The sequence below is a fragment of the Pezoporus flaviventris genome, unplaced genomic scaffold (genome assembly GCF_033815535.1).
Source record: "Pezoporus flaviventris isolate CSIRO_AGI_PZ_B2104156 unplaced genomic scaffold, CSIRO_AGI_Pfla_v1 ptg000036l, whole genome shotgun sequence".
In the NCBI taxonomy this organism is placed as follows: domain Eukaryota; kingdom Metazoa; phylum Chordata; class Aves; order Psittaciformes; family Psittacidae; genus Pezoporus; species Pezoporus flaviventris.
The window spans coordinates 39789877-39807165 of NW_026892584.1; the positions used below are offsets into that span (position 1 = coordinate 39789877).

At 42.8% G+C, this 17289-nt stretch overlaps 1 protein-coding gene across 3 annotated transcripts in view; it reads left to right on the forward strand.

Annotated features, from left to right (window-relative positions):
• Positions 1 to 914: 914 nt before the first annotated feature.
• Positions 915 to 17289, forward strand: part of PPP2R5C (protein phosphatase 2 regulatory subunit B'gamma) — an 84051-nt gene continuing 67676 nt past the window's right edge. For all 3 annotated transcript variants that reach the window (XM_061464039.1, XM_061464040.1, XM_061464041.1), the window contains exons 1-2: positions 915 to 1008; positions 2695 to 2760. In XM_061464039.1, coding sequence (XP_061320023.1) covers positions 982 to 1008; positions 2695 to 2760 — 93 coding nt within the window. In that variant the 5' untranslated portion in view covers positions 915 to 981. The remainder of the gene's footprint in view (positions 1009 to 2694; positions 2761 to 17289) is intronic.

Consider the following 17289-nt stretch of genomic DNA (forward strand, 5'->3'; position numbering starts at 1 on the left):
TTTTCTTCTTTTGGTAAAGCAGACTGTGCTGATTTTTGCATTCTACCTTTAAGAGATTTAAGGGTGATTTGTTTGAGAAAAAGAAAAAAATAATCTGGTACCGGTGGGCATCATGGAAACAACCCATCTAGACCCAGGCTTTTGGAAAAAAAACAAGGGATCGAGATACTGTTATGAAATCAGGCTGCAACTCTGCAAAGCTCACCTTTTCTTTATCCATATACTGCAAGCATATGTCGAAGTCCTCAAACTGATGATGCCCACGCTGGATTTGCATGAGAGGACCAGCGTGCTTCCGACATGCCCTGCTTTTATTTTTTCTTCATTAGACCTGGGCAGCTCTCCAGGGACAGGCTCCCGGACACCGCACGGGGGGAACCCACCTCTCCCTGCAGCCACAGCGGCCAAACCCGCACCCCTCAACTCAAGGGCGGGCTGCGGTTGGCACCTCGCGCCCAGGGGGCTGCAGGGACCCAGCACTTCCCACGGGGTGTCATCGGCTGAGGCGGATCCTATCAGAGGAGATGGAGACACCTCAGCGTGCCCCGCTGTTTCCCCTCAGAGATGCGGCGGGTTTGGGGCGAAACAGCTTAGTTTGAGGGGACCACCTCAAGGCGTGGTTGGCGCCGCGGGGCCGCCCCTCAGCCCGGGCGGAGCGGGGAGAGCCGGGGACCCAGCCCGGCCATGTCCCTGTCGCCACCGCCACTCGCGACAGCGACAGGAGGCACGGAGCTGGTAGCCGTCGCAAGCCCGGCCTACGACGTGACGTTTCGGGAGCCTCGGGTCACGTGACAAGGGCAGCCAATGGTGGGGCAGCGGCCCGCTCACGGCGGGCGGGGGGCGGAGGAGGAAGGGGGTGGGGGGAGGGCGGGCCAGAGTCGAGGCCGGGGGGGGGGTGCAGCGGCGCGGGTGCGGCGCGGGTGCAGCGCGGAGTGGGGCCGCGGCGGTTGCGCCTCTCCGGCCGCGTTGCGTGGGGCGGCCATGCCGAATAAAAACAAGAAGGAAAAAGTGAGTCGCTGCGGTCGTGGGTGGGCTTGGGTCCTGCGTGGGGAAGCTGTGGGGCCCAGGCCCCGCGGGGAGGAGGGGCTGGGGCAGAGCGCTGCTGGGGGCAGCAGTGGCGAGCGCAGCCCCGCGCTGAGGCTGGCAGCGGGGCGTTCCCTGGCGCTGGAGGGAACCGGGTGATGGGCCGCCCGGTCCTTGCACTGTTGTATGCCGGACCCCTGACTTCCCCCGGGAGCCGGGCGCTGGGGAGGGGGTAGCTCCCGGTGAGGCCTAGTCTGGGGGATGCCGTGGCCGCCGGGGAAAGGGAAGTCCCGGTGTCGTCTCGCCGGGTCCCTGGGGTCTGCCCGGCAAAGTGGGGGAGCGGAGCCCGCGAAAGGCGGGCGCGGACTTGGGGGCAGCCGGAGAGATGGGGGTCAGTGGAGAGAGGCCGTGGTTTTGGCGTGCGGAGGAGTGCTGGAGGGAGGGGAAGGAAAACGTGCTCCGCCGTGCCTAGGGGGAGGCTGAGCTGGTACGGGGGTCCCCTACCTCGCGTTGGGCCGCATATGTTTCGGGGTGCAGGGGCGTTTTTCATGGCGGTACGGCAGGGCTGAGGGTGGGGGGTGCCCTACAGCTGCTTTCCCGGTCACAGTCCTGGGAAGTTTCACAGCTGCATGGCTATGGCTGCAGCTGAAGTTGTGCTTGGGGAATCACCGTGAGCACTCAAGGAGCACCACTCGAAATCTTTTCACCTCCTTTGCCTGACAGTGGGAGAGGATCTAGCTTTGGCCCTGCATTGCCTCCGTTTTCCCCGGTACTCCCGGGAGTGACTTTTCTGGCAGTCACGAAAGGATCTTGCACAAGTAATGGTTGCAGAAAACTTCAAAATCCAACAGCAAGTTAACTGTACTGTATTTAATATGACAGACAATTAGCCATATGAGTGGAAGTCAGAAACAGTGAAGTATTACGGTCTGCCTCATCCAGCTGATCTCCCTCTACACCTTCTGTTTTCAGTTGACTTCTGCTTGTCTTTTAGTTTTTCAGCATTTTAAAATTAGATGTAGGGAGCTTGGGTGTTACAGTTTATGGGGGTTGGTTTGTTTTAACTTTTTCCTCAATATTCTTGCCACAGTTGATAGTAAAAACATTTATACTTTACTTTCTGAGGATAACGAATCTCAAAAATATGCTTTGGGTAAAGGGTGCAAGTTAAATATAATGCTGGGAGGGAGAAATTTGAGTTATGGCCCTGATTCTATACTAGACTCTCTAGCCCCTAGAACAGACAAATAATGAAATGTAAAACTGGCACTGATGCTAGTTTCAAAGCTAAACTAAATATAAATATTCCTGAAGTTAAAAAACAAAGACAGTAAGGGTAAGTTCTTAGGCATGGTTCAAATTACTTGCATTGAATTTGTCCATGCCTACTTACCTGTGTGAAAGCTTTTCTTTATATACTTTATGGATGAATTTTGAGGCATAAATAAAATTCTAAAACCTTCCTGCAGATGAAAAATCTTTAAAGCAGCTTTGTAGAGATAGATAGTTCACTATTTAGATCTTCCAATAAAATTGTATAATTTTTGTCCTATCAACTTTGGTACTTTTAGAGGGTGTCTAAAGAAAACCTAATTTCTTGGCTTGAAAAATCTGTCTAGATCTCTTTTTCAAAATAACTGCGACTGAAAACTTTTTTTTTTTTTTTTAAAGGAACCTGCAAAATCAGTCAAGAGTGGAAAAAGTGGCAAAGAGGGACAAGATAACCAGGAGCATGAGGTAAGTATTACTAAAATATGTAAGTTTTTTCCAGGTAAATTTGTCATTACTTCTGAAGAATGTTCTGAATTTTTCTAGGTGGTTGTAATTTTGACATGACAAGTGGTTTTTAATGGAAAGTGATTGTTGGAACTACTGCTCTGGCATTTGACAAAAATTAGGAGAACATGCTCTTGAGGAAGGTAATTTTATTTAGAGTAAATGCTTGCTCGCTGCAGCCTTAAGTATTCATGTTTTCTTTTTGGTTAAGCCATACATCCATTTTACTTTTCTAGTCTTATTGTGAGGTTTGAGGCTTGTCTACTAGTTGCTTATTCCAGTTTTTAGCATCCTCTGTAATTCCCAGTGCCCTCTTCTCTCAAACTGTCAAGGTTGGCATGTCAGCTAAGTGTCAGTAGCCTGTTTTATTGTTAGGATACCTTAGGCTTAATCAAAGGCTGCCGGTTGTTTTGTTGATTGATTTGTTTTTATCGGTATACAGTGGAGTTTGTTTGGAGTTTGGTTCTTGATGCTAATTATTTTTATCTTTTTTTTCCTCTTCCTTCTGCATTGCTCTCTGTTTTGTTCACCAGCAAGGTGTAATACTTGAAAGAGGTCTATTAAATCATTATTCACTTCTTTTCCCACATTAATCCAGAAACTTGGAATTAATAGATCTGCTTAATTTGGAAATCCACTGTTCAGAGGGATTCTGAAATTTCATTTAAAATGTTCACACCAGACCAAATGCAAAATGCTAAACTTAAAAGCTTATGTATTTCAGCCTCTAAGCTACATGTCTTGATACTAAAAAACAGTGTTTGAGAACAAAAATACACGTTCAGCTTTACCATTTTCTCCTTCCTGAAATGAGTGTTGAGGGTAGGTGGGTGGGAATATTTAGTATGCTTTTTCTGATGCACTTCAATGAGTTCTCATTTGTTTGCTTTGCAGAAAGATGCATACTAGCATCTTAAAGTAAGATCATTAAAACTTGTAAACTCCTTGTAAAAGTATTTCAGCAAATTCAGGTAAGAGTTGATTGAGTTTTGGTGGAGGAATCTTAGCTACTAGGAAAGCTCATAGAATAAAATAAGAAATCTGTTGGTGTAGATGTTTATAGAGGTGTAAATAGATGTACTTTATTGTGATACATTCTGTCTTTACAGTATATTGCTGTGATGTTAAAGTATTGGGTTTTGGCTAAAAGTTTAGCTTCTGTGCAACTGTAAGACTTGTCATTTTCAGTAGCTTTGCTGTAAGTTGGTTGACTGCTTATTTACTCAAGTTTCTGAATAACAGGCTGCTGAGACCAAAATTTATTTTCTTATTCCTTGTTGGTACTTCAGGGTAGATTGTAAAGCTCCCATGGTTGATTAGTTGAGAGCTTTAAATGTTAACTAAAACATATATGCAGTTTTGTTTGTAATTTCTGTGTTTGCAGATTTGATGTCTTTTTCTTTTCTTTTTTTTCTTAATTTTTTTTTTTAAATGTAAGAGACTTGAATTTCAATAGGAGAAACTTAAACAGGGGAAGTTTAGGTTAGATATAAGGAAGAAGTTCTTTACTGTGAGGGTGATGAGGCACTGGAATGGGTTGCCCAAGGAAGTTGTTAATGCTCCATCCCTGGTGGTGTTCAAGGCCAGGGTAGACAGAGCCTTAGGCAACATGGTTTAGTGCAAGGTGTCCCAGTCCATGGTAGAGGTGTTGGACTAGATGATCTTAAGGTCCTTTCCAGCCCAAACTGTTCTATGTTTCTATAATATGTTTTAGTGTACATGCATTTTTCTTTTTCAGTTGTCCTTCCTGATAGAACTCCCAGTGAAAACTACAGTTTACTTATCTATGATGCTTAATCATATGTGAGTAGGAGCAGAATGGGAAAGGGACTGGGAGTTCGGTGTTGGAACCGATCTTTGTTGGCAACATGGTGGTGGGATTGAGGCGCCCTCAGCAAGTTTGCTGATGACACTAAGCTATGGGGTTCAGTTGATACACTGGAAGGAAGGGATGCCATCAAGAGGGACCTTGACAGGCTTGACAGGTGGGCCAATGTCAACCTCATGAAGTTCAGTGTAGCGAAGTGCAAGTTTCTACACCTGGGTCAGGGTATTCCGAGTCACAGCTATAGGCTGGGCAGAGTAGTGATTCAGAGCAGCCCAGTGCAGAAGGACTTGGGGGTGTTGGTCAATGAGAAAATGAACATGAGCTGGCAACGTGCGCTCTCAGCCCAGAAAGCCAGCTGTATCCTGGGCTGCATCAAAAGGAGCATGACCAGCAGGTCAAAGGAGGTGATCCTGCCCCTCTACTCTGCTCTCACGAGACCCCACTTGTAGTACTGTGTGCAGTTCTAGTGTCCTCAGCATAAGAAGGACATAGAGCTGTCGGAGCAAGTCCAGAGGAAGGCCACGAGGATGGTAAGGGGACTGGAGCATCTCCCGTACGAAGACGGGCTGAGAAAGTTGAGGCTGTTCAGCCTGGAGAAGGCTGTGTGGAGACCTCATAGCAGCCTTCCAGTATCTGAAGAGGGCCTACAAGGATGCTGGAGAAGGGACTCTTCATCAGGGACTGTAGCATCAAAACAAGGGATGATGGGTTTAAACTTAAACAGGGAAGGTTTAGATTAGTTATAAGAAAGTTCTTTACTGTGAAGGTGGTGAGGCACTAGAACAGGTTGCTCAAAGAAGTGTAAATGCTCCATCCCTGGCAAGTGTTCAAGGCCAGGTTGGACAGAGCCTTGGGTGACATGGTCTGGGGTGAAATGTTCCTGCGCATAGCAGGGGGGTTGGAACTAGATGATCTTAAGATCCTTTTTAACCCTAGCCATTCTATGAATGTGACTGGCACATATAGTATGATTGCCATTCCCAGTGGGCATTATTTAGTCTTCATACAATTTATAACACCTCAGTGCTTGACTCATTAACTTAATTAATAGAGTAATTGCACACAAATATTAATGTAGACTTTACATGGTAATGTGGCTGGCTGTAATCATGACGTATGTTAGCTGGTGCTTATTTGAGCAGAAAGGAGGGTATTTTTTAAGATAGTGAAGACTAGTAAATATGGAAATATGATGGACCACGTTATTAATATGTTTTTAGGCCTTTAAGTGTGTTTAATGGAAGATTGTAAAGACTGGAAACTGTCTACTGTTCAGAGAATAGGAACAACATAAGCAGCAGCAGCCCACAAATAATTTATTTATAGACACTTCTATAGCACTTAACTGAATTAATGATGCTAGAATGACTTCTATGGATAAAAAAGTAATATTTACAAAAATGAACAAGTGTGTGTTTCTGTCTTGCGGTCAGGGGAAAAAAGATGTTAGTTGACTGAAGCTGTACAACAGCTTTGGAAAGAGATTGAAATGATTCCCAGTATGCTAGGTCATGGATGCCTATGCTGGAAGTTGGTGAAAATGACTTGTCACAGTTTGAAAACTACAGTAGAAGCCCATAAGCATGTACAGAGGTACTAAACTGTAGCTGAAGTATGCACCTACTGAAGTAAATGCCTCTTCATTTAAATCTCAAGGAATGCTATTGAAGTTGTTTGAAAGCAAGGTCTGTCTTGCCTATTTTCCTGTCTCTAGTATTCCCACCAAGCAGATGTTTACAGGAAAGAATGCACATGATTCTTAGAATCATAGAATAGTCAGGGTTGGAAAGGACCTTAAGATCATCACGTTCCAACCCCCTTGCCATGGCCAGGGACACCTCACACTAAACCATATCGCCCAAGGCCTCGTCCAACCTGGTCTTGAACACTGCCAGGGATGGAGCATTCACAACCTCCCTGGGCAACCCATTCCAGTGCCTCACCACCCTAACAGGAAAGAATTTCCTCCTTATATCCAATCTAAACTTCCCCTGTTTAAGTTTTAACTCGTTACCCCTTGTCCTGTCACTACAGTCCCCATGTCTTGGTTACTTGATGTAATACCAAAAGAGCCATGCTACATATGAAGCAACGTGGACCTCTCATATTTGCTGTGTGGTCAATAGCTGATACTTTAGAGATTCAGAAACAGTAGATATAAGGTCTTCTATCCTGGTATGTTTTTCTCCAAGCCAGTGTATGGTTTAGAAGGTTGCTTAGCTGAGGTGTTGGGTAAAATTTCTTTCCTGTTGTTAATGATTTAATTTAAGTTTTTTATAGTGGCATCTTTAGATGGTTCTTATTTATTTTTTTTTCCCTAAGCCCTGCTTAATCTCCCCTGGGTGGAAGGAATTCCATTACTTTGTCTGTTTCTTCCTCTGTACCCTAATGCAATTATTCTAGTTTCCAGCTGCGCATACTGTTCACTTTTATAACACTTAAATGGAAGCTTAATCATATTTGCTTTTTTTAACTTCAGTTGTAACCTGTTAGTAAACATAAATCAGATTATATAGTTGCCAGAGCAGTTGAATCTCTCTAACATCTTACTTCAGTAGTTAGTCCAGGATATTAAGTGTCTTCAGGTTGTGAACAAAGATCTATCCTGTTGCATATTGGTTTGTTGTTGTTTGTTTGTTTTTTTTTTTTTCCCTGTGGGGGAGTAGTGTCTCTATTCTGGTAAAATACTTGGGGGGGAGGCTGTTTACCAGTGCCTCAAACCTATACTCAATTGAAAAAAAAAACCCAACCCAAATAACACTAAAAAATGCCTGGGTGTGGGGATTGGCTATGCCAACACTTAATACCTTGTGGACATACATGTTTCGTGTGACCTAACCAGCCTTTGAAGAAGGTACTTGCCTCAGGAATAAGCATCATTGTAGGATTTTGTTTTGTCATAGGGGTGTGGAGGTCTCCTTTTGAATTAAGGGAATAATAACTTATGGTCAGTCTTATTTCTTTACAAAGAGGTGGCTTGGTAGTAGCTAATGATTGTTGCAAGACATTGCCTTGTTCTCTCTCTAGAAAAAACTAACACTTCTAAAAATTCAAATACTAAATTTTAACAGTTGAATACAGCCACAGGGGAAGGAAGCTAAAATTTTAACCCTGTATACTCTTACTTCTGTCTGTTTTGCCTGTGGGAAGGTATGTGCTAAAACTTGCACTTTTTGCCAGTTGCTGAAATAGTCTAGAAGCATCATGTACATTTAACTGTCGAGGTTGACCTGGGGGATGAAAGGGTCAGAAGTAACTGGTAACCTTTCATGCAAGGCAGTAGTAGGTGACTAGGAGTGATAGCATCTTCTACATCAAGCTGGACTGGCTTAAGAAGGCATGAAACTTTTAAAATTTTACTCATCTTGATTCTGGGTACCGAGTATTCTGTAGAAGGGAAAGACAACTTTTAAGAAAGTATTGGCTTGGTGACTTCTGACAAACAAGAACAGAATTCATAACTCCTCAAGTTCAGCTATGCAGAAGAACAAATAGAAGACTAATGTGGTTTGAGGCACGTGTGCATGTTTGTGTGTGTTGTCATGTTGTGTCCATGTGCTGCCCAGGTTGGTTCTTTCTACTTCAAAGGTGTTTGTTTTAATACAGACAAATTAAAATATAATAAAATACAAACTACATTGGCCAGTTTTCATGCTGTACAAGAAATGCTTTACAATTGCTTTATTGGCATATGTAAGCATATTTACAAAATGCTTTATTGGCAGCAAGTGTGGCTGATGTTGGACTATAATCACTGTTGAAACAAATTTAAAAAAAAAATGAAAAAAGCTTTGTAAGTACTCATCCATGCTCTGTCCTATGACTGTGTTGCAGCCATCACTTTTCAGTAGGTTTATTAAACACTGGTAATAGCTTCCAGTGCAGCGGTTTCATCAGGCATTGTTTTTGGAGGTTTTTCTTCCCTGCTTTGTAAAGTTATTTTCATTTGAAAGTTGATTTGTTAAGCTGTTCAGCATTGTGGTAATACTTTTTCAGCAATAATAACAATATTATAGAAATATTTCTTTAATGGGCCAACAGGAAAAGTAAGGATTTTCTGAAAGAACTTTGAGAGTTCTGACAGAACTTTGAGAGGTGGCTGCCCAGTTTTTTTTTTTATCACCTTTCTTGTGTTAGCCAGCACACAGAGGGGAAGTACCATGAGTATTCTCGTTACTTTTGTTACTGATTCCTGACTACGTGCACACATGTAATTGCCACTTTCCTTAAAAATGATGAATATGAAAAGGATGGGGACTAGAAGTGGCATTGATGGTTTTGTGTGGGTTTCTTAGCAGAGATCGTATGTAGAAGTAGCCTTATGTTTTTCTACTTCAGAATTTTTAAAGTTATACATGAAAGTCTTAGCACAACTAAGTACTTATTAGGCAACTCATTAGAGACAACAGCAGAGGAGCTTGAAGTTTGGGAGTCAGGGAGGGAGAACACTTTTCTAAAAGTTCTGGCATTGTTTTTCCCCTTTCCTGTTCAAATGTGTTGGGACTGGGACTGCTCCTAAATAATTCTTGCTACAGAAGATTCTTTCCATCAGCTGAGATAATCCTGTTTTAATTGTTTAGTATGCTAATTTATACCTGCATGTGATTCAGTGTATAATATTTATTGTCACTTGTAAAACGCAGCTGTCATGTAAGCTCTTTCCAACTTCCGTTAGATGGGCAATCTCTGCCACTCAGTGGCACAGTATTTGTGGATAAACAAAGTTCAGTGTCTTTGAGGTATAAGATTCTTCTATATTTGTAAAAAGACATCTGCTTCTATGAAGAACAACAAGGATATATTTAGCATAGATTGGATTTATCTCTCTTAATGCCTGACACTAAGAATTTATTTATAATATAACATAAAGCAGTGTTTTAAGGGGGTTGGTAGTACTCCCTACCATACTGTAAGTTTGATGCTGTTTATATAGTCATCATGATCAGGAATGGCTGATAGCCTGTAATAAAACATCCTCAAATCCGCAAGTTTTCAGTGGACTGAATCAATAAGCTATGTTTGTGGTGCCTAACAAACCAACCTGTATCCTAGTTGTTTCTTCAGTATGTATTCAATCAGGTCTTATTAGGTCGCCCTGCCTTAGCACGGGGGTTGGACTAGATGATTTCCAGAGGTCCCTTCCAACCCTAATGATTGTGATATATAGGAGCTGGACGGGCAGACAGTATAGAATCATAGAATCATAGAATGGTTAGGGTTGGAAAGGACCTTTAGATCATCTAGTTCCAACCCCCCTGCCATGGGCAGGGACACCTCATGCTAAATCATATTGCCCAAGACCTCGTCCAACCTGGCCTTCAACACTGCCAGAGATGGAGCATTCACAACCTCCCTGGGCAACCTATTCCAGTGCCCCACCACCCTAACAGGAAAGAATTTCCTCCTTATATCCAATCTAAACTTCCCCTGTTTAAGTGTTAACCTGTTACCCCTTGTTGTATCACTACAGTCCCTAATGAAGAGTCCCTCCCCAGCATCCCTACAGGCCCCCTTCAGATACTGGAAGGCTGCTACGGGGTCTCCACGCAGCCTTCTCCAGGCTGAACAGCCCCAACTTTCTCAGCCCGTCTTCATACGGGAGGTGCTCCAGTCCCCTGATCATCCTCGTGGCCCTCCTCTGGACTTGTTCCAACAGTTCCATGTCCTTTTTATGTTGAGGACACCAGAACTGTACACAATACTCCAGGTGAAGTCTCACAAGAGCAGAGTAGAGGGGCAGGGTCACCTCCTTTGACCTGCTAGTCACGCTCCTTTTGCTGCAGCCCAGGATACAGTTGGCCTTCTGGGCTGCAAGCGCACACCGAAGTCAGCTCATGTTCATTTTCTCATCAAGCAACACCCCCAAGTCCTTCTCCACAGGGCTGCTCTGAATCTCTTCTCTGCCCAACCTGTAGCTGTGCCTGGGATTGCTCTGACCCAGGTGTAGGACCTTGGACTTGTCATGGCTAAACTTCATGAGGTTGGCATCAGCCCACCTCACAAGAATGTCAAGGTCCCTCTGGATGGCATTCCTTCCCTCCAGCGTTATCAACCAAACCACACAGCTTGGTGTCATTGGCAAACTTTCTGAGGGCGCAACCAATCCCACTGTCCATGTCAGCGATGAAGATGTTAAACAAGGCAGGTCCCAACACTGATCCCTGAGGGACACCACTCATTACTGGTCTCCAGCCTGACATTGAGCCATTGACCACAACTCTTTGTGTGCGGCCATCCACCCAGTTCTTTATCCATTGAGTGGTCCATCCATCAAATTGATGTCTCTCCAATTTAGAGACAAGGATGTCATGGGGGACAGTGTCAAATGCTTTATACAAGTCCAGGTAGATGACATCAACTGCTCTACCCCTGTCCATCAGTTCTGTAGCCCCATCATAGAAGGCCACCAAGTTGGTCAGGCAGGATTTCCCCTTAGTGAAGCCATGCTGGCTGTCACCAAGCACCTTGTTGTTTTTCATGTGCCTTAGCATGCCTTCCAGGAGAATGTGCTCCAAGATTTTGCCAGGCACAGAGGTGAGACTGACTGGTCTGTAATTCCCCAGGTCATCCATTTTCCCCTTCTTGAAAATGGGGGTTATATTTCCCTTTTTCCAGTCATCGGGAACTTCACCTGACTGCCATGATTTTTCAAATATGATGGCCAGCGGCTTAGCAACTTCATTTGCCAGCTCCTTCAGGACCCATGGATGGATCTCATCAGGACCCATGGACTTGTGCACATTCAGATTTTTAAGATGGTCTCGAACCAGTTCCTCCCCTACAGTGGGCCCAAGGTCTTCATTCTCACAGTCCCTGCATCTGCCTTCCAAGACTTGGGTGGTTTGGTCAGAGCCTTTGCCAGTAAAGACCGAGGCAAAGAAGTCATTCAGAACCTCAGCCTTTTCCAAATCCAGGGTAGCCAGTTCTCCCAAGAGCTTCCTGAGGGGGCCTACGTTCTCCCTAGTCTGTTTTTTATTTGCTATGTACCTGTAGAATCCCTTCCTGTTATCTTTCATTTCCCTAGCCAAGTTTAATTCTAACTGGGCCTTAGCTTCCCAGACAACATCCCTGTACTCTTCCCAGGCTGCCTGTCCTTGCTTCCACTTACTATAAGCCTCTTTTTTCAATTGAATTTTCCTCAGGAGCTCCTTATCCATCCAAGGAGGTCTCCTGGCCCTCCTGCTGCACTTCCTTCTAGTTGGAATGCAACACTCCTGAGCTTGTAGCAGGTGATCCTTGAATATCAACCAACAGTCTTGGGCCCCCCTGCCCTCTAGGGCTGTACCCATGGAACCTTACTAAGCAGGTTCCTAAAGAGTCAAAGTCTGCTCATTTGAAGTCCAGGGCAGTGAGCTTGCTGCACGCTCTTCTCACTGTCCTGAGGATCTCAAATTCGACCATCTCGTGATCGCTGCATCCAAGGCTGCCCTGGAGCGTCACATTTCCAAGGAGCCCTTCCCTGTTGGTGAGCACGAGGTCAAGCATGGCACCTCTAATTACACTATAGCCACTGTCTTGAGTCAGTCCCATGCAATAGATAAAATTGATTTGAAAGTCACTGTTCCTTCATTTGGAAGAAGAGAGATACTCATAATGAAATAAATTTGAAACTTGAGCATCTTAGTTCTCTGAAGTTTGAATCGCAGAAGGGCTGTAAATGGGCAGTGCTAGACCTTCTGTTTTATGAAACTTTCTAGTGCTTTTGGCTTGGGATTTTACCCCTAACGTTAGTGAAACAGGACTTTAAACCAAAACTGCACAGAAAATCAGGATGGATTTTCTCTTCTATTGGACCTGTAAATAAAGTGTGTGAGACCTCAGGATGGTTTCTTTGGGTTTTGTTTTTCTCTAAATTGGTGTGCCAGCTTCTTTAAAAAAGAAATAGTTTGAAAGCTAATTTTTGTTCATGGCTTGCATTTCTGTTTTTCTTTCCTAGAGATCTTTTGAATGGGTTGATATAACCATTAAAAAATACTTCAGTGTAGCAAGTGAATACACTCGTAATGCTAAATGAGGTGCTGTTTGCTGACTAGAAGGATGTACTTTGTGTTATGTTTAAAGCGGCTGTGCAATTTGTTTTTAACTTTTGTAATTTTCTATTTTTAATGACATCTTGCGGTTTTGTTTTGGCAATTGGAATTTCCTTCTGCATCCAAAGCAAATATACATTAATACTGAATAGTGAAAGAGGTTACTTTAACAATGCCTGTTATGTAACTTTAATATTATGCTTTTAAAACTAATAGAATTGATGAAGTGTACCAAACACTCCTGTAAACAAGTATTTCTTTACCTAAAAGGAGATGCTTCTGAAAACAGGATCCTATGCCCTTCTAGCTATTACAGAAGGCTGACAACTACTTCTGTAACATGATGTGTGAGGACTTCATTTGTGGTTTGTTTCAGTACTTGCTATCCTCTACTTGCTAATCATGCTTTTAAACTCGCTGAATCCTTCCTGAATGGAAACACAGCAATGAAGGCAAAGGCCTTCATTGGGTGAGGTGGCCTTCAAAAATGGATATTGGCATCTTGTAAACTGAAAACATAATTTTCATCCTTTGTTCCAAATTGTTAAGCTTTTTCATAAGAGCTAGCACCTACTACTAAACTCTTGAGAGGGAAGAAGTATTAAGTCTGTATTACACATATGCATTAATGATTAATATAGTTATTCCATAGAAAATATAAATAGTAAGAAAATGAGGTAGCCATTGAATGCTACCCATGTGTTCACAGACTTCACAAATATTAAATCTTGTGAATTTTTTTTTCCTCTCCATTTCATTTGAAGTCAGAATAAATCTGTAATTCTACATGTGGGAAGGTAGGCTTTGGCTTTTTGGTTTGTGTCCTGGTTTCATCTGTATCAGTTAATTTTCTTCCTGGTACAGTGCTGTGTTTTGGCTTCAGTCTGAGAACAGTGCTGATAACACACTGATGTTTTAGTTGTTGCTAAGTAATGCTTACCCTGATCAAGGACTTTTCAGTCTCTTGTGCTCTGCCAGTGAGAAGGGGCACCGAAAGCCAGGAGGAAGCAGAGACAGAACGCCTGACCCAAACTAGCCAAAGGGGTATTCCATACCACAGCGTGTCATGCCCAGTATATGAACTGGGGGAAGTTACCCTGAAGGGACCGATCACTGCTCAGGTTGGGCTGGGTATTGGTCAGCAGGTGGTGAGCAAGTATCATGTGCATCACCTGTGTTTTCTGAGCTTTCATTTCTTCTTTTGCTGTTTTGTATTATCATTATTGGCATTCTTTCTACTATCACTATATTTTACTTTATTTTAGTTATTAGCAGGTGGGTTAGAACTAGATGATCTTAAGGTCCTTTCCAACCCTAACTATACTATGATTAAACTGTTCTTATCTCAACCTGTGGGGTTTACAGTCTTCCAGTTTTCCTCCCCATCCTGCCCCGGAGAGAAGGGGTAGAGGGGTGAGCGAACGGCTGCATGGTGCTGAGTTACCAGCTGGGTCTAAAGCATGATGGTTCCCCTCTCCCTCACCCTCCAGCCCCCAGGTGCTAAGGGACAATAAAAAATAAAATCTATGAAAAAAATAGTGCCTCATTCCCGAATGTCCTTCTTAAAAGACAACTGCCAAATGGTTTAATTTGCTACACCTTTATAGTGACTATAATTTAATACGCTTCTTTGTCATTGCTCAGTTTAGCAGTCTGAAGTCCTGAAAAGTAAACTTTCCTAGTGATGTTTAAAATAAAAGCACAATGAGACCGGAGATGAAATGATTTAGTGTAACACTTCTTTAGAAGTGGCCACGGTTATGACTATACTGCTAAACTGGCGAAGAACTTGTCAGGGTCTGTAACTCTCTTACATAGCATCTGATAGAAATCTGGTGGGTAGGGGGCAAAGCAAAAAATATTTCAGTACGAGTATGTGAGGTGAGAAACTACTGTGAATGGTTCAGGGAGCACACAAATACAGACATCAGTGGTAAAACCACATATGTAGTAGCCTTAGCTCATCAACAGTTTTATATAGTTAAAATTTACAGTAGAGTGTAGGAATTGGGGCTTAAAGTAAATGAGGTGAGTTTGTGTGTTTTTCTTCTGATGTGGGAACCTTACATATATATATGTCGTGTGTGTGTGTGTGTGTATGTGTATGTACACACACACCCACACCAAGAAGCACAAAGTTAGTTTTTGTTGATTTAGAGGGTTGGGGATTTTTGGGGTTTCCTTTTGGTATGGATTTTTTGTGTGTGGGGGGGTTGTTTGTTTTTTTTTGTTTTGTTTTTTTTTTTTTTAAGTAAGAGGGTGGTTTAGGCTGTTCAGAGAATTTAAAAATGAAAGTCAAGAGCAAAAGTAATTTAAGCCAGGATATCATTTATTCAGATTCTTCATCCTGGTATTTATATAAAAGTTTTGAAACAATACTTAGGTCATTATCTGGTGTAATCGTATTTAATTAGCTAACTGATGGTTGCAGGTAACAAATTTTATTTTTCAGCGGGGGCATTTGTTTTTTTTACAGCCTCAAAGCTTTAGGGTGCAGCTCTTGCTGTCTTACCAAGTAAAAACATACATTATGCTGAGACTATCACTGAACTATCCAGTGTATCTCAACCAAGACAATCTTTAGTGATAATAAACAGACTTGCTAGAAAGGCAGCTGCAAAGATCCTTCTAGCAGGCCAGTCCAGGTATCATCCTAACAAACGATTTTGTTGAGGAAAACCAATAGAAATCTACATTATGGTCTGTCTGAAACCAGCCAATGCCTTAGCACCATAAACTGCATCTCCAGAGGCTCGTCCCTAGGTTGCCTGCCCAATCAGTCTAGTGAAACTAGTGAATAATAATGGCAGAGTAGCAAGAATCTTCATCAAATTGAGAACCTCAGAACCATTTGCCATCTAGATTGGTACCCAGCAGCATATTGTTTCCCTGGGTTGTTTATGGATTAATGCCCCTTTTTATGTGTCCAGATGATTAAGAATCCACATCAAGTTTTATATGGCTTGTGCTGAGTCTCTGTAGGTGGAAAATGCTGATGGTTAAAGGTTTCAGCTAATTGCTAGTTTGCTCCATAGCAAACACCTTACCAGTGACTGGGCACTATTTGCATGAGCTACAATTACTGCAGGCTGTCCGGATAGCTCTGACAATCAATGTCTTTAATACCAAAATAACAAGAGTTTAATCTGATGTCCTGTTGGAAGGCATGTTGAACTGGTGGTGTTAACAACACAGCATTGAAATCAGCTGACAAATGTTGCTCTCCTGGTAGTGTGATGTCTTGAACAACTTGCCTTGGTCCCAACTGCTAATCTACTACCACCAGCTACCTCCTGAAAGTATGCTGAGGATATATTCACCAGGTTGATGGCTATTGAGCCATATGCCACATATGATCTGTTCCTGTTCCAATCCCCAAAACAGTAAATGAAGATGTGAAAAGAAGAGCACTTTGTGGCCGAATTCAAGATCCCCGGAGTGTTTGGAGATTTTCACACAACTTTGAAGTTACTGCATAGAGGAGAAAACTGCATGGAAGGCTCTTGACTGCTCCCCACCCATTTTGACTCCTTGATTTTTGATTTCAGTTCTCAAGAGATTAAATTAAGTTCAACTTTCAGCTTAATTATGTAATAGGCCTCAACCTCTTCGCTGAATTATTTTGGTTACATGCTGGGCCCTCATACAGTTTTGAAAATTAAGTTGTACATGTCCCTTTCATGTTTTTCATGTTGTTTGTTTAGTTTCAGTAACTTAATTTTCAGTTTCATTTTAAGTATATTTTAGATATAACCCAGAATGGTTTCATAGCCCCTTCTGGGGCTGCCTTGGCAAGAAGTGAGCTCTTTTGGGTGCTATAGATCAGACCTCTGTTTAGCTTAATGAAAAAATAAGTCCCTGATGGCTACTTACGATACCAAAAGGAAAAGAAGAAAGGGATTGGTTCTGCATTTATATAAGCAGATTCAGACTAATGATTCTCATAAAAAGTATTCTGTGCTTTTTTCTCTGTGTACGTGCATTTCACAGGGAGTCTTATTCATGTGTTAATTGGTAGAAGGTTCACCTATCCAGATTTTGTAGTCCAGAGTTTTTATCAAGGTTCTTGCTGGTATGTGGCTTGCTGCTGCCATCCTAGGATGGTGTACACACTGATACTAACTTGAATTCAGTGGTAATACTCGTTAGAGGGAAGAAATCTGCAGATTAGCGTTAGACTAATCTCTGTCAAGAAACACCATATGGGGTATTGCCTAGCAGCATGTTTTCTTCAGGCAAAGGGAGAATCTCTCTTGCCCTGTGCTTAGGAGGAGATCTGGTTTTTGTCACTAGTAAGCCATCCAGTTTTTAAAATCTTGAGTAACAGATGTATCCAGGTGATTTTTATTGTCATTTTCAACTCCTCACCTGCTCTGACCAGTTTATCTTAGAAAGCAGGATGAAAGCTGGCTGCATAGTTACAGAGTTGACCCCACTACTAGGCTTGGCGAGGCTCTTGATTTCAGGGAGCAGAAGGCTTTGTGTGCTTTGGTGTAATTCAGTTATTAGTGAGTGGCTTTGAAAGATAAGGTCAGGCAGAGTTATTCTGGTTGCCCGCATTGGTCAAGGTCACTTAAATACCTGGTTTTGGAGGACTGTCAGAAATGGAAGAATAGGGTCTTCTGAAAGACT